The sequence below is a fragment of the Erythrolamprus reginae genome, chromosome 9 (assembly GCF_031021105.1).
Source record: "Erythrolamprus reginae isolate rEryReg1 chromosome 9, rEryReg1.hap1, whole genome shotgun sequence".
NCBI lineage: Eukaryota > Metazoa > Chordata > Lepidosauria > Squamata > Dipsadidae > Erythrolamprus > Erythrolamprus reginae.
In genome coordinates, this window is record NC_091958.1 from 22,620,949 (window position 1) to 22,645,446 (window position 24,498).

At 41.5% G+C, this 24,498-nt stretch overlaps 1 protein-coding gene and 1 long non-coding RNA gene across 2 annotated transcripts in view; one reads left to right on the forward strand and one right to left on the reverse strand.

Moving 5' to 3' along the window:
* The window catches only part of SLC12A4 (solute carrier family 12 member 4), a 109,641-nt gene extending 94,283 nt beyond the window's left edge, over positions 1-15,358 (reverse strand). Inside the window, exon 1 of the mRNA XM_070760460.1 lies at positions 14,835-15,358. Within this exon, the coding sequence (XP_070616561.1) occupies positions 14,835-14,991 (157 nt within the window). The 5' untranslated portion in view covers positions 14,992-15,358. The remainder of the gene's footprint in view (positions 1-14,834) is intronic.
* Positions 15,289-23,250, forward strand: LOC139171934 (uncharacterized). The gene is made up of 3 exons (XR_011559821.1): positions 15,289-15,634; positions 16,460-16,557; positions 22,038-23,250. It is a non-coding gene; the product is annotated as an uncharacterized lncRNA (long non-coding RNA).
* Positions 23,251-24,498: the final 1,248 nt, after the last annotated feature.

Sequence of the window (24,498 nt, forward strand, 5' to 3'; positions counted from 1 at the left end):
CAAGGAGGGTGGGGGCAGTTCTAATCTCTGGGGAGAGTTGGTTCCAGAGGGCTGGGGCCGCCACAGAGAAGGCTTTTCCCCTGGGTCCCGCCAGGCGACATTGCTTAGTTGACGGGACCCGGAGAAGATCCACTCTGTGGGACCTAACTGGTCGCTGGGATTCATGAAGCAGAAGGCGGTCCCTGAGGTAATCTGGTCCGGTGCCATGAAGGGCTTTATAGGTCATAACCAACACTTTGAATTGTGACCGGAAACTGATCGGCAACCAATGCAGACTGCGGAGTGTTGGTGTAACATGGGCATATTTGGGAAAGCCCATGATTGCTCTCACAGCTGCATTCTGCACGATCTGAAGTTTCCGAACATTTTTCAAAGGTAGCCCCATGTAGAGAGCGTTACAGTAGTCAAGCCTCGAGGTGATGAGGGCATGAGTGACCGTGAGCAGTGACTCCCGGTCCAAGTAGGGTCGCAACTGGTGCACAAGGCGAACCTGGGCAAACGTCCCCCTCGCCACAGCTGAAAGATGTTTCCCTAATGTCAGCTGTGGATCGAGGAGGACGCCCAAGTTGCGAACCTTCTCTGAGGGGGCCAGTGATTCTCCCCCCAGGGTAATGGATGGACAGATGGAATTGATACTTTATTTTGATTTATTTATTTATTCATTCATTCATTCATTTGTCCAATACACAATACATATGGAAGAGAATAGACATGAAGTAATATATATAAAGATAATATGTAAAAATAGAGGAGAAGATATATGAAAGGAAGAAAATATATATGATATATGAGATAAAGGAAAGACTGCTGTTCTACATAGTATCAGCTCATGAGCTGAAATATATTTATTCATCTTATGAGATTTATAGACTACTCTTATTAAGTTCTAGCACCAAGCCCCCCAGGAATCAAATGCAGACAGTGATGGGCTCCTACAGGTATGCAGAACCGGTAGAATTTTTTTTTCTTTTTTTCCTTTCTGGGCTCTGGGTATGTTTTCCCTATTGCAGTAAATGAGATTTAATGTATATAATTTTAGAAGGGCTGTGCATGCATGTGTGTGTGTACATCTACATACAGTTTATATAACAGATAATGTATATTTTTGTGTGCCTGTGTGTAAATATGGCATATATACATAGAATCAAATAGTATATTTTGGATGTTCAATAACAGTAGATAGATAGGGAAATTGTATCTCTTGGAGGCGAGGAGAGGCCAGGCACCCTAACCCAAACCCTTGACGTGAATGACGTCCAGTTGGCCACCTTTAAGCCAGTCACATGACCTTTAAGCCACCCTGTCACATGATCATCAAACCACTCCCACCTGGTTACATGGCCAGCAAGCCACGCCCACAAAACAAGCCACGCCCCAATGTGGTAGTAAAAAGTTTTGCAGCTCTTCACTGCAGACCACCAAATGTAGATAATAAAGGATTTACTTTGTACAAGAAATATATTTGCAAGTCTTTCGAATAAAATAAAAGTCTCTAAATGTTTTTGCTGGAATGAGCAGGGAGAGTATTATCAGCTGGCAAGAGCCCCAGAAATAGAGATAAGCACAATAATAATTACCCAGCTGTAAATAGTCAGAAGCAGAGATGCACAGGAATAATCTTGAAGTCCAGAGTTTTTCTGAAGGCCAAGAATGATCTTTCAAACACAAGACGGATGATCACGAAACTAGAAGCTAAAATAAAATGAGATGTTCTCTGCAACGAGGCGTGGCTCAGCTTATTCTTAAATACCCTGAGGGTGTGACACAATAACCAGCAGTCCTACTCCTGATTGAATCTCCTCTTAGCCAACCATTCATGTCTCCTAGATTGTGCTTCCACAGTCTCTGCGTCCTCTGAGTCCATGATTATTTGTGCAGGACGCCAGCGAACAACGCTGTACAAAGGAGAATCTGGGGTGGAGTTAAGAGAGGGATCAGTCTAGAATCCCTACATAGCCACAAGTGGCCTAAATCCAACCTCCCTTGAATTCCATTGACCCTCATTTAACTCCAAGCAGACGCTGATGTTGAAAAGATTCCTGAGCATTGGCTTTCAACAATAAGTTTAACTGGATGTTCACCTGTGAACCTCGTTTTTCCTGCCTGACGTCTGACTGCCAACCACTCAGAGGAACATAACACATCACAATATAAAGATAAACATAACACATCACAATAAAAAAGCCTACTTTAGAAAGAAAGTGCTTAGGTAAATGTTGACATTGTCAACCACCCTTTGTTGCCATTAAAACCAAATAAAATTGGCAATTACTTTACACACAAACACACACACTCCTTTTGCCAGATCACCTGGTATACCCAAATATGGGAGGAAGCATACTGCTTCCTTTCGCCTTTCGAGGCAGTCGCTTACACAACAAACTATTTAAACTTTAAACTTTACATTTTGCTGATTAAGAAATAAAGGGAGACAAGTATAGATCTATTTCAAGCTATTTAGCTCTCATCAGCTAGCCATACTCTTCTGGGATTCGAACTTGAGCTGCTTGCCTGTTAGGCAGTTGCTTTAACCTCTAAGCCACAAGTTCTCTTCCCTATCAGCCGAACCAGGGAAGAGATTAAATGATTTTTCCTTTTGCCAGATATATATTTTCAGGTCTTTAGAAAAGTCCACCATAGCAGGGGTCCCCGAACTTGACAACTTTAAGACTTGTGGACTTCTTGGCTGCCTGGACAATTCTGGGAGTTGAAGTCGACAAGTCTTAAAGTTGCCAAGTTTGAAGACCTCTGACTTAGAGGATGGCAGGAGAAGGCTCAAGAATTAATAATAAAACAGCATTTTTGAGTTACTTTTACGTCCTCTTGGAATTATCTCTAGACAGGAAACTTTTGAGTCACAATAGCTAACAAACCACAGGTTCTATATATATCTCAGCAAAATTATTTGTTAAGTAAGTTTTAATTTTTTTACATTTGGATATCTATATTTTAAATTTCTACTCCTCCAATAGTGGTAATTATATGACTGCTTATTTGCACCCTATTGACAATCATTAATTGTTATACTTCATGATTCTTGACAAATATATATTTTCTTTTATGTACACTGAGAGCCTATGCACCAAAGACAAATTCCTTGTCTGTCCAATCACATTTGGCCAATACAGAATTCTATTCTATTCTGTTCTGTTCTATTCTACAGTTAATTCTTGACATATGACCACAATTGAGCCCAAAATTTATGTTGCTAAGTGAGGCAGTTAAGAGAGTTTTGTTCTATTTTACGACCTTTCTTGCCACAGTTGTTAAGTGAATCCCTACTGTTGCTAAATTAGTGATCTGGTTGTTAAGCGAATCCGACTTCCTGCTTTCAGAACAGTCATAAATATGAACCAGTTGCCAAACATCTGAAATTTGATCTCATGATCATGGGGAGGATGTAAAAAGTCATAACTGTGAAAAACGGTCGTAAGTTCGATTTTTCACTGCTATTGTAACTTTGGACCATCACTAAATGAACTGTTGTAAGTTGAGAATTATCCGAAGCTTTTAAATAACTTCTACCCGCTTGTGGGTGGGGGAATTCCATTATTGTATCTGTATCCTGCATAGAGTTTGCAATTATAGCAAACCAGGAAGGAATACAGTCTGGTTCTTAAATTTGACAATACAATATTCAACCACTGTTGGAAGAAACCAATTTCCAGAGATCTTCAAAAACACATTTGTGAATTCAAAGCAAAACTCTTTAAGCATAGAAACATAAAATATTGAAAAAGAAAAAGACCTCATAGTCCATCTAGTCTGCCCTTATGCTATTTCCTGTATTTTATCTTAGGATGGGTCTATGTTTATCCCAGGCATGTTTAAATTCAGTTACTGTGGATTTACCAACCGTCTGCTGGAAGTTTGTTCCAAGCATCTACTACTCTTTCAGTAATATAATATTTTCTCACGTTGCTTCTGATCTTGAAAGACCAGCATAAAAACAGGTCTTTTTGGCCTCATTTAATGGCACTGCCTGTCAGCATGGATGCCTGGATATTTAGAAGTTACCACGCTGGGAAAAACAGACTTCTATCATTATCTGTTAGCAAAGTCAGTACATGTAAGGCAAATAATCTTGCCACGGTTTTTTTCATTCTCAAAATTCTCCATCCTCTTTCTACCACAATGTGCAACCCATAGACAAAAAAGCAAAATGTTTCTTTCTTGCACATCTCTGGCAGTATTACCCTGCTAACCAGAGTTTACAAAACATTTGTTAGACCAATTCTGGAATACAGCTCACCTGGAACTCACATTGCATATCAGACATTAATAAAATCAAGAGAATCCAGAAATATTTCACAAGAAGAGTCCTTCACTCCTCCGTCCCCACCAAAATACCTTATTCCACCAGGCTCGAAATACTGGAATTAGACCATTTACAACTACGTTGCCTCCGATCTGATCTAAAATTCATAAAATCATATACCAAGATGTCCTTCCAGTTAATGACTACTTCACCTTCAACCGCAGCAATACACGAGCACGTAATAGTTTCAAACTAAATGTAAACCGCTCCAAACCCGACTGCAGAAAATTCAACTTCAGCAATAGTGATCAACGCCTGGAATGCACTACCTGACTCTGTGGTTTCTTCCCCAAACCCCCAAAAACTTTAACCTTAGATTATCTACAGTCGACCTCTCCCCGTTTCTAAGAGGTCTGTAATGGGCGTGCATAAGCGCACCAATGTGCCTATCGTCCCTGTCCTACTGTCCTCTTTTATCGTTACTTTTTACTTATGTTATGTTTATACAAACTACTAATATCCTATATTTGACAAATAAATAAATAAATAAATAAATGTATGACTTCTTTTCTGATTTCCCCACCACCATCTTTTGGCAAGCAATTTTATTGCTAGTGTACAATTTTGACCAAGTATGAATGCCTTGGTAAGCACATTTTCAGTATTTATTTATTTATTTATTTATTCATTCATTCATTCATTCATTCATTCATTCATTCGGATTTATTTATTTACTTATTAGGATTTATTTATTTGGATTGGTAAATCCACAGTAACTGAATTTAAATATGCCTGGGATAAACATATCTCCATCCTAAGATAAAATACAAGAAATAGTATAAGGGCAGACTAGATGGACCAGGAGGTCTTTTTCTGCTGTCAATCTTCTATGTTTCTATGATTTGTATGCCGCCCCTCTCCGAGGACTCGGGGCGGTTCACAGCAAACGCAAGAAACAATAATAAACAATCCAATTAATAATACATTAAAAAACAATCCTAAAAATTCTACTTTAAAAAACTTCCATTAACCATTCATTCAACAATCGTACTAAGAAACATTCATTGGTCAGGGGGAAGATCTAAAAAACCCAGGCTTGGCGGCAAAGATGATTTTTTAACGCTCTTTTGGAAGGCAAGGAGGGTGGGGGCAGTACGAATCTCCGGTTCAGAAAACTATGACACAAAACAGAGAAAAGAGAGCCAGACGGGGATAATTACAAAACAGGTTTAAGAGGAGACCATTGGTTATGTCTGCATTAGAAATGATAAACAGCGTTTCCTTTTTTTCCCCCCCTAAGGCAAAAATAGCTTTTGAGTTACATAAAACAAGGGACCTGTATCCTATAAAACTTGTTTCATATAAAGGCCTTTTTGTGCCGCGGAATGGAATCATAAGCAAATAAAAAGAGGCAAACCAAAGTGTTTAAAAATAGCAGTCAGCAAAACTCAGAATATTCTCAAGCTGGGTTTTTTTTTTTTTCAAAAAAACCACTTAAACTTTTAGGCTTTTCATTTCAGAATAACCATCAAGGAAAAGGGACTAATTCCTGATGGTTGATTATCTAGCTGGATTGTTCTACCAGTTCTCTTTCAACTGACAAGATGGGGAATTTGCTGCTTTTGAAAAGGTTTCAAAGGAAAAAAAGAAAATGTCCTGGGGGGAAAATTTTGATTATTTTGCGGTTCTTTGGCATTGAGTTAGTCAAGGGCTGTGTGAAGGTCTTTTTATTGAGGACAGTAATCTCTCCAGCCTTCAGCTGTCTCCCACTTTTCCAGTAAATCTCAAAAGAAAACAAGAGGGGGCTCTTAAGAGCTTTTATGGGGTCTTATTGTTTGGAGAAAGTTTTCCCTTTGTCCTTTTTTTCTGTAGAATTTCCGCTCGCTCTCTCCAATCTCCCTGCCCCCAGGTTTGCTGGAAAACCTAATAAATTCATTGGTCCTCAACTCTGTAAGCTCATCTATGGCAGTGATTTTCAACCTTTTTTGAGCCGCGGCACATTTTTTACGTTTACGAAACCCTGAGGCATATTGAGGGGGGGGGGAGCTAAAAAAAGTTTGGACAAAAAAAATTCTCTCTCTCTTCCTCCCCTTCGCTCTATTTCTTTCTCCCTCCCTCTTTCTCTCCCTTCCTTCCTCTTTCTCTCTCTCTCTCCATCCCTTTCTTTCTCTTCCTTCCTTCCTCTCTTTTTTGCTCTCTTTCTCTCCCTCCCTATGTCCCTCTATGTCTTTCTCTCTCTCCTTCCCTCCCTCTCTTTCTCTCTCTTGCTCTCTCTCTCTCTTTCTCTTGTTCTCTTGCTCTCTCTCTTGCTTTCTTTCTCTCTTGTTCTCTTTCTCTCTCTTGCTTTCTTTTTCTCTTTCTTTCTCTCTCTCTTGCTTTCTTTCTCTCTTTCTTTCTCTCTCTCTTGCTTTCTTTCTCTCTGAGCTTTGTGGCACACCTGACCATGTCTCGCGGCACACTAGTGTGCCACGGCACACTGGTTGAAAAACACTGATCTATGGGGTTTCCTCTGCATTAAAAAAGCATTTAAAAGCTGCAGGTTGGGGTCCATCAGGTGGAAAGCAAATCCATGCTCTAGCTACCATACCACGTAGACGTAAGCCTGGAAATTACATGTTGCCTTTTCCCATTTAGACAAAACTATGTCATTATTTAAGAACCTCCCTCCTTCGACGAACACACAGGCTGTTCTTCAGCTAGACCAAAAGTCTGGCAAAAAACAATGAGGATAAGTTTGGTGGAAGACATGTGTCTCTATTTTATAACTAGGATTTGCTGAATACATCACTAAATGGCTAAATTTGCATAACATTCATAACCCATAACCTGCAAGGAAAGAACACGATTTTACACATTCTGGCATAAAATAAAACTGACCCACACTTCTTTGCGGAAGTGTGATTTGTTGAATCGAATCTGATGTTTCTGTTCCATTTTCATAAACGTCCCTTTATTAATGGTAGCTTTCGTATTATATTTCTCCAAGGATGTCCAGGCAGTTCGCTCCTCATTCATAATTTACAAATGAAATTGCAGGATATGAATTCAATAAATATTGCATGAAGTTTGGGGTTTCTAAGGAATTCTCCATTAAGAACAATGGCTGGAAACTGGACAAAGGAAGGAAGGAAGGATTAGAAAGAAAGAAAGAAAGACAGGAAGGAAGGATTAGAAAGAAAGAAAGAAAGACAGGAAGGAAGGATTAGAAAGAAAGAAAGACAGGAAGGAAAGAAGGAAGGAAGGATTAGAAAGAAAGAAAGAAAGGAAGAAAGAAAGGATTAGAAAGAAAGAAAGAAAGACAGGAAGGATTAGAAAGAAAGAAAGGATTAGAAAGAAAGAAAGAAAGAAAGACAGGAAGGAAGGAAGGAAGGATTAGAAAGAAAGAAAGAAAGAAAGAAAGAAAGACAGCAAGGAAGGAAGGAAGGAAGGAAGGAGAATATAGCAGTTTATTACTGATGGCAGGAATAGGTAATCTGAAATCCTCCATAAATTGCTAAATTACAGCTTCTAGCATCCTTTAACACTGATGATTCTAATTAAGATTTCCCCAACCCTGGTTTAGACCTGATTAATTGAGAACAAGGAGAATCTTCAGGCACGCAAATCATGTGCAGATAATAAGTTATACACTTTGATTGAGTTTGGCAGATTTCATTTTTTTAAAAAAATCCCACAATCTTTACATATCAAACTTCAGAAGGATCCCTGCCTCCACCAAGTAGAGATGATAAAGTGTCCTGTTCTAGATTCTGAACTAGATTTTGATTACTGTAATCAAAGCAGGCTCAACAATTTGAATTCGGTTGTTTTCTTGCAGAGGTTTCATTACCCAAACCTGCTTAGCTTTTTCAAAGTTGATTACAAGGTCTCAACTGTCTAAGCCAGTGTTTCCCAACCTTGGCAACTTGAAGATATTTGGACTTCAACTCCCAGAATTCCCCAGCCAGCGAATGCTGGCTGGGGAATTCTGGGAGTTGAAGTCCAGATATCTTCAAGATGCCAAGGTTGGGAAACACTGGTCTAAGCTACGCAAACTCTGCCAATCAAATGGAATTCTTGGGGATTCTAAGGATACATTCAGTCTACCACAATATCTGTAGACAGTTTTGTAGGTTTCCCACAATTGTCTTCTGGGATTTTTCCTTCCTTTTAATTTCCCCATGTCGCCTTTGGTCCTTGATTCTATGCAAAAACAGGTTGGACTAGAGGACCTCCACGGTTCCTTCCAACATGCTTATTCCATTATTTTTTATTTCTGCTTAGTGGTGTCCTACCGTTGCTAATCCTTCACATGATTATCAAGCCTTTTAGCTACTTATGAAGAACTGGCTCTAACTGCAATATTTGGAATGCATCGAAAGCCACGCCCTACCATTACTACGATTTGATCTGAAATGCATAATAGGTTTATCAACCCCTTTTGGCCACTTATCAAAAACTCATGTTCTTCTTGGCTCCATCTCCAATATTTCGGAAAGCAAGAACACAACAAGTATATTAAGGCCAATTTTTATAGGGAGAGGCATCTGATACAGTTCTACGGAGGAATTATTGAGTCTGTCATCCGCACTTCTATAATTGTCTTGTTTGCTTCTGCAACCCAACAAGACAGACATAGACTTCAGAGAAGAATCAGAACTGCAGGGGGGCAGGGGGAGGACAATTACTGCCAACCTGCCTTCCATTGAGGACCTGCATACTGCACAAGTAAAAAAGAGCACCATGAAAATATTTACTGACCCCTCACATCCTGGCATGCTGTAGAGCAGGGGTCCCCAACCACCGGGCCGCGGACCAGTACCGGGCCACGGGGCATGTTGCACCGGTCCGTGGAGTCAGCAGCTGCCAGCCCTCATGCCGCCACCCCATCCCTCCAGCGCTTCGCCTCCCGCCGGGCAAGAGACCCCGGGAGGCAGGTTCTGCCGGCCACACGATGGATGGGACAGAGGGGCGGGAAGGACCGAGAGGCTCAAGCCTCTTTTGGCTTCTGCCGCGGGGCGCTTTTGCGTTTTTGGCTGGGGGGAGGCAGGAGGGCCAGCCTGACCCCCTCTCTCCAGTGCTTAGCTCCCGCTGGGCAAGAGGGCTTGGGAGGCAGGTTCTGCCGGCCACAGGACGATGGCGGGAAAGAGGGGCGGGGAGGACCAGCACCACCATGCTTAATCCCGCCCCCAACCACGCCCCTTTCCGCCCCCACTGGGCCATAGAAAAATTGTCTTGCTGAAATTGGTCCCTGGTGGAAAAAACTTTGGGGACCACTGCTGTAGAGCACAAAGACAACTAGACACAAGGACAGTTTTTCCCCGAACGCCATCACTCTGCTAAACAAATAATTCCCTCAACACTGTCAAACTATTCACTAAAGCTGCACTACTACTGTATTACTATAAGTCTTCTCATTGTTCCTATCACCCATCTCTTCTCACTTATGATTGTATGGCTGTAACTTGTTGCTTGTATCCTTATGATTTATATTAATATTGATTGGTTCCTGATTGCTTATTTGACCCCTACGACAATCATTAAGTGTTGTACCTTATGATTCTTGACAAATGTATCCTTTCTTTTATGTACACTGAGAGCATAGGCACCAAAGACAAATTCCTTGTGTGTCCAATCACACTTGGCCAATAAAGAATCCTATTCTATTCTATTCTATTCTTCTAATTCTATTCTATTCTATTTGTCTAGCCTAGTCTAGTCTATCCACAAACGATTGTACAACCCTGGAAGAATCAATTTATCGGCAGCATTGAATTGCTGATATGTTCCATTTGCCAATGTCTGAACTTGTTTTTATTTTCAATAGCAGGACAAGGAAAAGCCTTCCCCAAAGCTGTTTTGATTTTTTTTCCTCTTTAGCATATACATTTCCAAAACTTTCCTTTCCCCTTTCAAACTTTACCCTACACAGAGACAGTTTAGAATGTAAACCACCAATTTAGCTTAAATGGTTTATTGCCTGAACAACCTTGCACGATGATGATAATGTCGGTGATGGCAGAAGACACCTTTTCAGTGCTCCAAACCACCTGGTGGTCGGCCACTGAAGGGAACAGGTGTTAGAACCAACCCGCAAAGCAATTCTTCTTAAGACGGATCAAACCTTACTCCGAAGAGTAACGAATTTATTAGGATCATTTTAATTTTTTTGCAGATAGGTTGATGTCACACAGGTTGGGCCTCTGGGACTTGTTTTGCAAACAAGTAAGATACAGTAATGCCCTTATGTAGTTGATCTAATCCATTTAAAAAATACCTTATTTTTCGGAGTATAAGACGTACCTTTTCCCTCCCTAAAACAGGCTGATAATTTGAGTGCGTCTTATATTCTGAATGTAGCTTTTTTTCTCCCCAGCCCTAAGTAGCTGCTAACTATCTTCCCAGATCTTACCTTGCAGGCTCTTTCATTGTTACTCTCTGCAAAGAATGTTTTCCAAGCCCTAAGCCTTTGCAAGATTTTTTTCCATTGCTCTACTTGCTCCAAATGTTTCTTTCCAGGTGCTAATGAAATTCATACTGGCTTGCAAGCTCTTTCATTGTTATTCTCTCCAAATAGTTTTTTAAAGCCCTAACTAGGGGATAAAATAATGTGCTGAAGCTGACCACTGAAGCTAAGTAAGCTAGCCAGAGGAATACCTGGTAAGCAGATTCTTTTCCCTATTTTCCTCCCCAAAAACTAAGATGCGTCTTATACTCCCGTGTGTCTTATATTCTGAAAAATATGGTAAGTGATGCAAACAAGGATGTTAACTAAATAGGACAGTTCTACAGCCAGTAACAACAGAGTCCGAAATGATACCGCTTGAAATAGTTTGTCAGCTGCAAGATGCACCTTTTAAAAAGCCACAGGAGACACAATGCATCGTTACACTTTGGCCATTTTAAACCAGCCTGTTGTGTGAATCAGTTACAGGCCGTCCTCGATTTACAACAGTTCACTTAGTGACCACTTAAAAGTTACGATGACACTGAAATATGCGACGTATGACCATTTTTCACAATTGCAACCTTTACATCGTCCCCATGATGATGTAATCAAATTTTTTAAATGATAGGCGATTGGTTTACAGTTATGACCATTGCTGTGTCCCAGGGGGAAGGGGGGTGTCACGGGATCATATTTTGCAACTTTCTCACCAGCAAAATCGATAAGGAAGCTAGATTCAGTTAACTACCAACTTATCAATCGCGGTGTTTCACTTAACAACTGGGGTGAGAAAGGTCACAAAATGAGCCCAAACTCACCTAATGAATGTTTCACTTAACAACAGGCTCCATTGGGGGTCATAGGTCAAAACTACCTGCCTTCTTTTTTAAGAAAACTTTATTTTTTAAACTTGTATAAAATACAAAAGAGAAAGAAAAGAAAAGAGGAAATTAAGGGAAAGAAAGAAAGAAAAATGGAGTGTGGAATACAAGGTAGGGAGAGAAGGAGAAAGAAAAACCCGGCATCGACCTTCAACTCTTCCTAGCACAGTACAAGTTGAGTACACTCCACAGTGAAGGGCCGCTCGTCCCACCTCCTACCAGTGTGCCCTCTGAGGCCATTGTGGGTGCACCCACGCCCATTGGTGCAAGATTTGGCTTTTGTGCATGTGTAATAAATGAAATCTTGCATCAAAATGCAAGTGAGAGTTTGGCGATTTTCGCCGATACTTTTGCTTCAGCGCATGTGCAGAGGCAAAAAATTGCCGAAATCTTGCTCTCGTGCACATCCTCGAGGGAGATTTTGCTGCACATGCGCAAAAGCCAAATCTTGCGCTGGGGCATGTCGGGGGCACGCAGCCGCGCACGCATCCCGGAATTTCCTACCGGGATGGAGAACCTGACTGCACCGGCTACTGCCCACCATTGACTCCAACCTCAGCTTTTTGCTTTTACGTACTAATATATAACTAGCCATAACACCAACTCTGTTTAATCAACAAAACCAAAATCAAAGCTTCAGTTTACTATCTCTGTTCTGACGGCCAGCACTTGATTATCCTTGCACGGTGTAGGATCTGCATCAGGGGGTGTCAAACTCAAGGCCCGGGGGACATATCTGGTCTGCAGGTTGCTTATTTATTTATTTATTTTTATTTATTTATTTCACTGGATTTGTATGCCGCCCCTCTCCGAGGACTCAGGGCGGCTCACAGCATGTACAGAAAAACAAGAAACAATAATAGCAATCCAATTAATACATTAAAATAACAGTCTTTAAAATTCTAATTAAAAAGCCCATCAATATCATTCATTTAACAATCAAACTAAAGCACTCATTGGTCAGGGGGAGAAGGGGGAACCCCAGGCCTGGTGGCAAAGATGAATATTTAAACTCTTTAGAGAAGGCAAGGAAGGTGGGGGCAGTGTGAATCTCCGAGGCAGCTGATTCCAGAGGGCTGGGGCCCCCACAGATAAGGCTCTTCCCCTAGGTCCCGCCAGCCAACATTGTTTGGTCGACGGGACCCTAAGGAGACCAACTCTGTGGGACCTCACCGGATTTGGCTCGCGGGGCCACCCCAGAAACAGCAAAGGACCGGCCTGCGGTGCCTGTGCCAGCGAAAATGGAGCTTGGGAGGGCCACGTGCGTCTTTCCTGAGCTCTTTTCACTGCCAGAGGACAGCAGGAAACCGTCCCAGCTGGAAACATGGATCGGAAGCCCGTTTTTGCTGGCAGAGCACTCGGGCTGCCAACGTGAGTGACGTCGAGCCAGCCATACCCACCCTGGCCACACCACCTGCCATGCCCTGCATGGCAGGGATGGGTTCCATTTACTTTTGCTACCAGTGAGCATCACGACGTTTCACGCACATGTCCCCACGTGAAATTTCACTTTTGCGCATGCTCCGTAGCGAGATTCAGCCCGAAACACAGCTGAGGAGCTCATCAGCTGAGCTTCGGGTGAAGAAATGAAGGTGAGTATTAGCCCAGGGGCCAGCGGGCGGGCTCTTTTTGAAGCAGAGAAAGAAGAGAAACCACCCAAAGATGTAAAATTCCATCAAAAATTCAAAATAAAAGATGGCGGCACCCACGGACCAGCACTGCCCAAATCAGATCCGTGATGCCATTTTCATGTCACCAGCAGAGGCCTACTGGGCCCAAAATGGGGCATGGGAATGGCGCACACATGCGCAGGGACCCCACGCATTGCATTATGGGGGCTGGCACACATGTGCTCGCTCGCTCTCTCACACACACACACACACACAAACATGTGCTTTTGGCACATGAACACAAAAAGATTAGCAATCACTGGTCTAACTTAAAGAGTTCCTTTTAGAGATGTGTAGAATTCCAAAATGATGGTGCTCTTAGATTCAGATGATTTATAACCAAATCTGCCAAAAATACCCCAAATGGCATGGCTTGGAAACAAAACAAAACAAATGAATTCAAGCAGGTTCCTAATTTCTTGTATTACCAGGTAACAAAGATGTGGGAACTCAAAAGGCCTTTTTGAGGTTCACAATGTACCAGTTTGCATACCTGGTGTACAATTTTGTAACCCCTGTTTTCCACCCCCCCATATCCTTGGTTTAAACCCAGGACTGTCCTACCTTGACAACTCACAGACTTGTGGAGCTCAACTCCCAGAATTCCCCAACCAGCTTGAAGACAAGTGAACTTCAAATTAGAGAACTCTGGAGTTGAAGTCCACAGGTTTTTAAGTTGCCAAGGGTGGAGACCCCTGGTTTAACAGAAAGATATAATTATCGGTATATGTAAATGTAAACAAGAATGTATAATCATATTAACTATTAAGTTAAAGAAATAAGGTTTGAATGAAAGCACCATGATGAAATGCAGTTATGTGATTGTTCTTTTCATGCATCAAGGCAGAATTACTAAAAGTAATAGTTTCAAACTAAATGTAAACTTCAATAAAGTGAAGAATTTTATACCGTGTGGGAAAAATTGTGTACATGACTTGAAAATAAGAATAACAGTAAATAGGTATGTATATAAATAGTTAGAAATTAGAAATTAGTAGTTATAAGTTTCCTGTAAATATTATGTAAAGATCAATACATAAATAAACTAGTGATAAGATAGTTGGATAACAACGCATTGAAATGGTTATGCTACAGAAATGCAAGTGAACAGTTACTTGAATGATTTGTTAATATCTTTCAGGTGTTTGTATTGTTTATTATTGTTTTAAAATAATAATAATAAAGTTTTTGTTTTTTTTAAATCAATAAAGTTGTCTAAAAAAGAAAGAAAGAAAAGAGTTGGCGTGGGTGTCCTAAAAGAAGAAGCTGACTCAATTCTGCCCAGGAAAACCCATCCTTAAAATTCCACCAACTCCGCCAAGCGCCTCCTCTCCGCCTTCCTTTGCCAGCTGGGCGACTCTCTCAAACTCTGCCTATGCTCAAGAGACCTCTCGTCTCCCGGTCTCTCCAGCCCGGGATGGAAGCACGGCGCCAGCCAGCCACTTTCGGGGCCACCGTTTTCCAACGCTGGCTTATTAAAAAGCGCCCTCCTCTACAAACAGAGCCGCGCCTCTCCAAAGCGCCTTGGCGCGCCATCGTGCGCCCAGGGCGCATGGAAATCCAGCCAGCCCTCCCGACCTCTTTCCCCCGTCACTCACCGTCGGAGCTGACAGAGTCGTAGGGATCCCGTTGGCGGGAGGCTCGGGGCTCCCCGTCCGCCCCGGGCTGGCTGTAGTCCACCCAGCTGAGCCCTTCCAAGGCGTCGTAGCCGGCGCGCGCCTGGTCCTCCACCGGTACCACCGTGAAGTGCGGCATGGCCGCGGCGGGACGTCGGGAAAGTAGCCGCCTCCTCCTCCTCCTCCTCCTGCAACCGGGCTCTCCCTCCGCTCAGCCCGAGCAGCGAGCGGGAAGACGCGGCGCTGCAGCCAGCCTGGCATTCCAGCGGCCTTGGGTCACTTCCTCCCAGGAAGCGCGGCTCGGCGACGCCCCCCCGCTCCCACGCCGAGGAATTGCACGGGAGCCCCGGCGCGCCGCAGGGAGGGAGAGAAGGGAAGGGTCGGGCGGCGCTGGGGAAGGGGCTCCCGCTGGTCTCGGCGCCCGAGGGACCTGCTTGGACGACGGGCCCCGACGCTGCAGCCTCCCACCTCCGCCCTGCTGGCGCGCCCTTCGCCTTTTGGCCCCCGGGGGGTAAAAAGTTTCCCGCCACTTAAAGTTGCCGCAGGGGGTCCTTGGTGCTCCCGGAGCCTGGAATGGAACGGAACGGAATGGAATAGAGAGGAGTGGAATGGAGTATAGAATAGAACAGAATAGAATAATAAAATCTTCGGAGAGGAGCAGCATACAAATCTAATAAATAATAATGATGATGATGATGATGATGATGATGATGATGATGATGATGAATGGAATGGAACACAGAATAGAATAGAATATATTGAAATGAAGGATACAATAGAAGGTATGCTTGTTTGTTTGTTTGTTTGTTCGTTTGTTTGTTTGTTTGTATGCCACCTATCACCCTAGGCAGCTTACAACAAAAATTAAAACATATAAGTAGTAAACTTCTAAAAAACAATTTAAAAACAATTTAAATCCTACCGTTATTTTTAAAAAAATATATGCCATTTGTGGCTGGATCAGGATGGTACCTTCAATGGTCCCAGGCCTGCTGGAAAAACCAGGTCTTTACAGCTTTCCAGAAGGCCAGTAGGATGGGGTCAGAAGATAGAATACAATAGAATATGTGGAGTGGAGTGAAATTGAATAAAGAAAGAAGGATGGAGCAGAGAGTGGAGTGGAATGGAATAGAAGAGAACATAATAGAATTTAATTTTATTGGCCAAGTGTGATTGGACACACAAGGAATTTGTCTTGGTGCAGATGCTCTCAGTGTACAGTGTTCCCTTGATTTTCGCGGGTTCGAACTTCGCGAATAACCTATACCACGGTTTTTCAAAAAATATTACCGTAATTAAAAAATACTTTGCGGATTTTTTTCTATACCACGGTTTTTCCCGCCCGATGACGTCATACATCATCGCCAAACTAATAATTTTTGCAAATAAATAACAAAAAAAAAATTATTTTTAATAAATTATTATGTTTATAAATATCAGGATTACTAAGTGTCTTATTCAATGGCGAATGCCAGTAATAATGGTGAGTAAATTGTTGTTAAGGGAATGGGAAATAGTAATTTAGGGGTTTAAAGTGTTAAGGGATCGCTTGTGATACTGTCCATAGCCAAAAATAGTGTATTTACTTTCGCATCTCTACTTCACAGAAATTCGACTTTCGTGGGCGGTCTCGGAACGCATCCCCCGTGAAAATCGAGGGAACACTGTACATAAAAGAAAATATACCTTTGTCAAGAATCATAAGGTACAACAATTAATGATAGTCCGGGTTCATAGTAAGCAATCCAATCATATTGGGAACCAGTCCATATAAATTGTAAGGATGCAAGCAACAAAGTCACAGTCTTGCAGTTATAAGTGGGAGGAAATGGGTGAGGGGAACAATGAGAAAATTAATAGTATTGCAGACTTAGGAAATAGTTTGACAGTGTTGAGGGAAATGTTTAGCAGAGTGGTGGCGTTTGAGGAAAAACTGTTCTTTGTTGTTCCACTTGCAGGAGTTTCGTTACCAAAAGTTGGTGAAATTGACCCGGGGTGTCTCCCTGCCTCTTCTCAAACCTGCACACTGAATTCATGCGTCCCCTTGTGTGGCTTGCTCCCTTTGGAAGCGCGAGCCTGAACCTAGGCCCACGAACCCTGAGTGGAAGTTTTACACTCGTGCCTCAAAGACAATTCTTGCTTCATTTGGGGTGTTGTGTGAATGCAACTGATGAGGGTTTATTCAGCACCTCATGGCTAAGTGTGAAGTCAGCCATGTTTCAGATGCAACTTATTGGGGTTTCTTCAGCACACCCAGTGAAGGGCTACCAAAATTTTTACTACCACACTGTGGGCATTGCATTTTCTTTCAACATCTTTCAGTGCAAATTGGGTGCTCTGGGGTGGAGGTCCATTTTCGCTACCCCACTGCGTTCCCACCTGTCCGGGCAGTAGCCTACCCCTGAGCACACCATAGCTTATTTATTGATTGATTGATTGATTGATTTTGTCCAATACACAATAATACACAATGAGGGTTATAGAGGATATAGTAGAGAAGATATAGGAAATATAGGAGTCTATAGGACAGGGGATGGAAGGCACTCTAGTGCGCTTATGTACGCTCCTTACTGACCTCTTAGGAATCTGGAGAGGTCAACCGTGGATAGTCTAAGGGTAAAATGTTGGAGGTTAGGTGATGATACTACAGAGTCTGGTAATGAGTAATCGACAACCCGATTACTAAAGTATTTTTTACAGTATTTTTTACAGTCAAGTTTGGAACAGTTAATATTAAGCTTGAATCTGTTGTGTGCTCTTGTGTTGTTGTAGTTGAAGCCAAAGTAGTCTTTGACAGGCAGGACATTGTAGCATATGATCTTGTGGGCAATACTTAGATCATGTTTAAGGCGTCTTAGTTCTAAGCTTTCAAGACCCAGGATTGTAAATCTAGTTTCGTAGGGAATTCTGTTTCGGGTAGAGGGGTGAAGGGCTCTTCTGGTGAAGTATTATTGTAGAGTGTGAACTCAACCGTGTTTGAGGTGTTGTGTGAATGCACCTGATTGGAGTTTATTCAGCACACTATGGCTTCTTCCAGAGTATGAGTACTGTGAGGTTTGTGTGAATGCAACCAGAGGTGGGTTTCAGCAGCTGATGACCAGTTCTGGAGAACCGGTAGTGGAAATTTTGAGTCGTTTGGAGAACTGGTAAATACCACCTCTGACCCCCATCTCTTCTCTGCCTCCTGGGTCCCAGCTGATAGGGAGGAAATGGGGATTTTGCAGAATCCTTCCTGCCACGCCCACCAAGCCATGGCCCTCAAGCTGAACCATGCCCACCAAGCCACGCCCACAGAACTGGCAGTAAAATATTTGAATCCCACCACTAAATGCAACTTATTGGGGTTTATTAAAGGGCTGGGGTGGCACGGTGGTTAGAGTGCAGTACTGCAAGCTACTTCAGCTGACTGTTAGCTGTAGTTCAGCAGTTCGAATCTCACCACCGGCTGAAGGTTGACTCAGCCTTCCATCCTTCTGAGATGGGTCAAATGAGGACCCAGATTGTTGTGGGCAAGAGGCTGATTCTGTAACTCATCTAGAGAGGGCTGTAAAAGCATTATGAAGTGGTATATAAGTCTTAATGCTATTGCTATTCAGCACACCATGACTTACTCAAGAGTGTGAACTCAGCTACTCTTCATCTGCCAATAATTTTGCTATAGTAACAACATCATCCTCTTTATTTAGACATTTCCATGTCTTCACGCTGACCACTAGGTAAATATTTTTCCGACTGAGAGCTCTGTTTGCCAACTTTAGGCTGGAGTCGCACAATGAACTGCCTTACCTGTGATTCGTTAAACTAAACATAGATGAGTTCACACACTGCACAGAGACCTAACGTGGTTAGTGGTTGTGGCTCAGCAGGCTCCGTGAGCAGAATTGTGGCAAATCATGGTTTATGCATTTAGAAAAGCAGCCCAATGTGGTTTACTAAACAAACCATGATATAGTATAATATGTAAACGAAGACATAATTTCCTCTGGGCTGAATTGGACAGGTGAGAGGAATGCAAAAGGGAATAACAACAACAACAACAACGGAGTTAGAAGGGACCTTGGAAGTCTTCTAGTCCGACCCCCTGCTTAGGCAAGAAACCCTACACTATTTCAGACAGAGGGTTATTCAACATCTTCTTAAAAACTTCCAGTGTTGGAGCATTTACAACTTCTGGGGGCAAGCTGTTCCACTGATTAATTGTTCTAACTGTCAAGAAATTTCTCCTTAGTTCTATGGTTGCTTCTCTCCTTGATTATTTTCCACCCATTGCTTCTTGTTCTACCCTCAGGTGCTTTGGAGAATAGGTTAACTCCTTCTTCTTTGTGGCAATCCCTGAGATATTGGAACACTGCTACCATGTCTGCCCTGGTCCTTCTCATCATGCCCAGTTCCTTCAACTGTTCTTCATATGTTTTAGCCTCCAGTCCCCTAATCATCTTTGCCGCTCTTCTCTGCACTTTTTCTAGAGTCTCAATATCCCTTTTGCATTGTGGCGATCAAAACTGAATGCAGTATTCGAAGTGTAGCCTTACCAAGACTTTATAAACTGGTATTAGAAACATAGAAACATAGAAGTCTGACGGCAGAAAAAGACCTCATGGTCCATCTAGTCTGCCCTTATACTATTTTCTGTATTTTATCTTAGGATGGATATATGTTTATCCCAGGCATGTTTAAATTCAGTTACTGTGGATTTATCTACCACATCTGCTGGAAGTTTGTTCCAAGGATCTACTACTCTTTCAGTAAAATAATATTTTCTCATGTTGCTTTTGATCTTTCCCCCAACTAACTTCAGATTGTGTCCCCTTGTTCTTGTGTTCACTTTCCTATTAAAAACACTTCCCTCCTGGACCTTATTTAACCCTTTAATATATTTAAATGTTTTGATCATGTCCCCCCTTTTCCTTCTGTCCTCCAGACTATACAGATTGAGTTCATTAAGTCTTTCCTGATACGTTTTATGCTTAAGACCTTCCACCATTCTTGTAGCCCGTCTTTGGACCCGTTCAATTTTGTCAATATCTTTTTGTAGGTGAGGTCTCCAGAACTGAACACAGTATTCCAAATGTGGTCTCACCAGCATTCTATATAGTGGGATCATAATCTCCCTCTTCCTGCTTGTTATACCTCTAGCTATGCAGCCAAGCATCCTACTTGCTTTCCCTACCGCCTGACTGCACTGTTCACCCATTTTGAGACTGTCAGAAATCACTACCCCTAAATCCTTTTCTTTTGAAGTATTTGCCAACACAGAACTGCCAATACAATACTCAGATTGAGGATTCCTTTTCCCCAAGTGCATTATTTTACATTTGGAAACATTAAACTGCAGTTTCCATTGCTTAGACCATTTATCTAGTAAAGCTAAATCATTTACCATATTACAGACGCCTCCAGGAATATCAACCCTATTGCACACTTTAGAGTCATCGGCAAATAGGCAAACCTTCCCTACCAAACCTTTCCCTATGTCACTCACAAATATATTAAAAAGAATAGGACCCAGAACAGACCCTTGTGGCACACCGCTTGTAACCTGACTCTGCTCAGAATACTCGCCATTAACAATAACTCTCTGATGTCTACGCTTCAGCCAGCTGCAAATCCATTGAACTATCCAGGGATTAAGTCCAATCTTCACTAATTTATCTATCAGCTCTTTATGTGGAACCGTATCAAAGGCTTTGCTGAAGTCCAGGTAGGCAATATCCACGGCACCACCTTCATCCAACACCTTTGTGACATAGTCAAATAAATCAATGAGATTAGTCTGACATGATTTGCCTTCAGTAAAGTCATGCTGATTTGGGTCCAATAAGTTATTGTTTTTTAGGTGCTGATTTATCCTCTTTTTGAGTAGAGTCTCCATCATTTTAACTACAACTGATGTCAAGCTAACTGGCCTGTAGTTACCAGCTTCTTCTCTACTGCCCTTCTTGTGAATAGGCACAACACTGGCCATTCTCCAATCCTCAGGAACTTCTCCTGTTAACAACGATTGGTTAAACAAATCAGTCAGGGGGGTAGTAATGACAGATCTGAGTTCTTTAAGAACTCTGGGGTGGATGCCATCTGGACCCATTGCCTTATTTATCTTTAATCGTTCAAGTTCTTCTAAGACATCGGCTTCTAAGATCACTGGAGCTGAATCCGTACAGTTGGAAGCAATGCTATATCCCTCTATAGTATTACTTTGTAAGGTGTCTTTTGAGAAAACTGAACAGAAGTAGCTATTGAAATGGTCAGCGATCTCCTTATTCCCATTAATGCATGTATTATTCCCGGTACTAAGCTTCGTGATGCCGCAGTTTTTCTTCTTCTTATCATTAATATATCTGAAGAAGGTTTTATCCCCCTTCTTTACAGATTTGGCAATTTCTTCCTCTTTTGAGGCTTTAGCATCATATATTATCTGTTTCGCCTCCTTCTGTCTCATTTTATACACCTCCCTATCAGCTATACTTCCAGACTCTTTATACCTCCTATAGGCAGCCTTTTTTTCATTGACTACAGCCCTTACATCATTGCTAAACCATAGCGGTTTCTTCTTCCTTTTACCTTTAGTTATTTGTCTTACATACAGTCCAGTGGCTTTTAAGATGGCCTTTTTTAATACAGTCCACTGGATGCTCGCTCCTGCCATTTTATCCCTCCCCTTTAATTCATTATCTAAATATTCTCCCACTTTTATTATCTCCCACTTATAAATATTAACACTTTATAAGGCCTTGGTAATGCCACACTTGGAATACTGTATCCAGTTTGGGTTTTTATGCTCATCTAGAAGTTTCATACTGTTCACTACCTATTTTGGGTAAATGTAACATCTGCAAGAAAACAACCAAGGTCAGAGAACACCAAAGGACCCCTTATTTGCACATAACAGTAAGCTTAGATTTTGGAAGGATGATTCCGGAAGTGGGTCATAGCTGTTTGATTTGCCTATAATATTAATGCAAATTAAACATTTTATTTGGCCTGCATGAGAAAGCATTGCTTATCATTTCGCCTAAGCTGGAAGAGACGTGAGAATAAATGAGGATGATTTAATCTACCGAGTTAACACTTATCTAGGTAACTCGGGTAAGAAACAAGCAAAGATGTGTTTGACAGCAGGTCCAACATGAGTAATTTTTAACCTTCTGTTGTTTCACTGTGATTCTTTTTGTTGTGCAAACCCAGATGATGAGATTACATGGCAAAAATGAAAGACTGAGCTGAAGAAATGGATGAAAAAAAGGGAAAACGGTGAATTTCAAAAAAGAGTTAAGAACATGGATTACAAGAGGCTCTTTAGAAACATTCAAGCTTCCAGAAATTAATTGGAAAACCAAGACGATACATATGCCATAAAGAATTCTCAAGTCCTTCACTTATTCTTCCTCAAATAAAAGATAATAAAAACATAGAGCAGATGATCTTTTCTTATTGTGTCTTCTTCCATCCACAAAAATGGAATTTTTTTTTTTTTAAAGATGGCAGTGCCTATGTGCTGGGTCGGCGATGTCCTCATGACATCACCAGCAGGTGGCTACCAGTTCTGGGAGGAATCCACCCTTATGAGAAGGGATACGTTCTTTAAAAGGAGAAACCCTTCCACCTCTCACAATACTAGACAACACAGTATCAACAGTAGAGACCTTCAAATTTCTAGGTTCAATCATATCTCAAGACCTAAAATGGTCACCTAACATCGAAAACATCATCAAAAAAACACAACAAAGAATGTTCTTTCTGCGCCAGCTCAGGAAGCTCAAACTGCCCAAGGAGCTGCTGATACAGTTCTACAGAGGAATCATTGAGTCTGTCATCTGCACCTCTATAACTGTCTGGTTTGGTGCTGCAACCCAACAGGACCGACACAGACTTCAGAGGAGAATCAGAACTGCAGAAAAAACAATTGCTGCCAACCTGCCTTCCATTGAGGACCTGTATACTGCACAAGTCAAAAAGAGGGCGGGGAAAATATTTACTGACCCCTCACATCCTGGACACAAATTGTTTCAACTCCTACCGTCAAAACGTCGCTACAGAGCACTGCACACCAAGACAACTAGACACAAGAACAGTTTTTTTCTGAATGCCATCACTCTACTAAACAAATAATTCCCTCAACACTGTCAGACTTTCTACTAAATCTGCACTTCTATTCTACTAGTTTTTCTCATCATTCCTATCACCCATTTCCTCCCATGTTGACTGTATGGCTGTAACTTGTTTTTATTAATATTGCTTCTTCATTGCTTATTTGACCCCTATGACAATCATTAAGTGTTGTACCACATGATTCTTGACAAATGTATATTTTATTTTATGTACGCTGAGAGCATATGCACCAAGACAAATTCCTTGTGTGTCCAATCACACTTGGCCAATAAAATTCTATTCTATTCTATTCTATATATGTGGGAAAACTTGATCCTATCCGACGTGCAGAAATTTCTCACGCTTTTTGAGAAAAAGCACACTCCAAAGCTGAGCATTTCATCACATTTGATCCCAATCTAATTTTAACTTTTCTTGCCAACAAACAAATCGGCAAGGGCTTCCTGTATATAATGGCTTCCTTTCCTCCCCCCAGATGCGGGACTGAACATTAATTTCCGGCTCCTGGTAGGCTAATTTTGAGTAATAGCATCAATTAGATCCAACGTGGAAGCGGATAGAATTATTTTTAACCTGATTTTGATGGGAATCTCTCTTGATTTACGTTTGGTGCTGGCTTCTGCCTCCTGGCTTCTTTTCCTTCTTGATCTATTCTCTCTATTCTGGTCTTTATCACAGAGGCAGGCAACTTTGTAATAACTTTATGACCATGGACTTCAATTCCCAGAAATCCTGAGCTAGCCATTCATTCATTCATTCATTCATTCATTCATTCATTCATTCATTCATTCGATTTCTACGCCGCCCTTCTCAACTAACTCAGGGCAACAGAAATAAATACAAAATACAAAGTGTGTAAGAAATCTAATAATAAAAAAAAATTCTAAAAACCCCATTTTCCTAAAAATAATCATCCATGTTCATCCAATTGGATTAGCTATTCATGACATCAGCCAGTCAGGGCGGAGTCATGCACACAGCTCCATTTTAGTTTTTTTATAACGATGTGTTTTAATAAGTTTTTTTTTATTTTTTAACATTAGATTTGTATTTATATTGTATTGATGTTATGTTGTGAGCCGCCCCGAGTCTTCGGAGAGGGGCAGAATACAAATCTAATAAATTATTATTATTATTATTATTAATATTAATATTAATAATAATAATATTATTGTTGTTGTTGTTGGTATGTCTCGGTATAGCGAGGCTATGAGACCTTTGACATACACTGAGCAGAGAATTTTAACAGAATGTGGATATGTGGTAAAGCCAAAGAAGAAGACACAGACTTAGTTATGCTTAATAAGTACTATTTACATATATACAAAACAGAAACAATCCATAACAAGCACTAAGAAAACACAAGCACTAAGCAAGTACACTCCCTCCTCAAGGCAAAGCAAAAGTGAATGAGCATTAAAACATCATTCAGGGAAGGAGTACTGGCACCCTCTTATGGCGAACCAGCCCAAAATATTTAAAGTGATAGTACAAGAGACTACAATAGGTAGTTTACAATGGCAAACCCTAACAACCA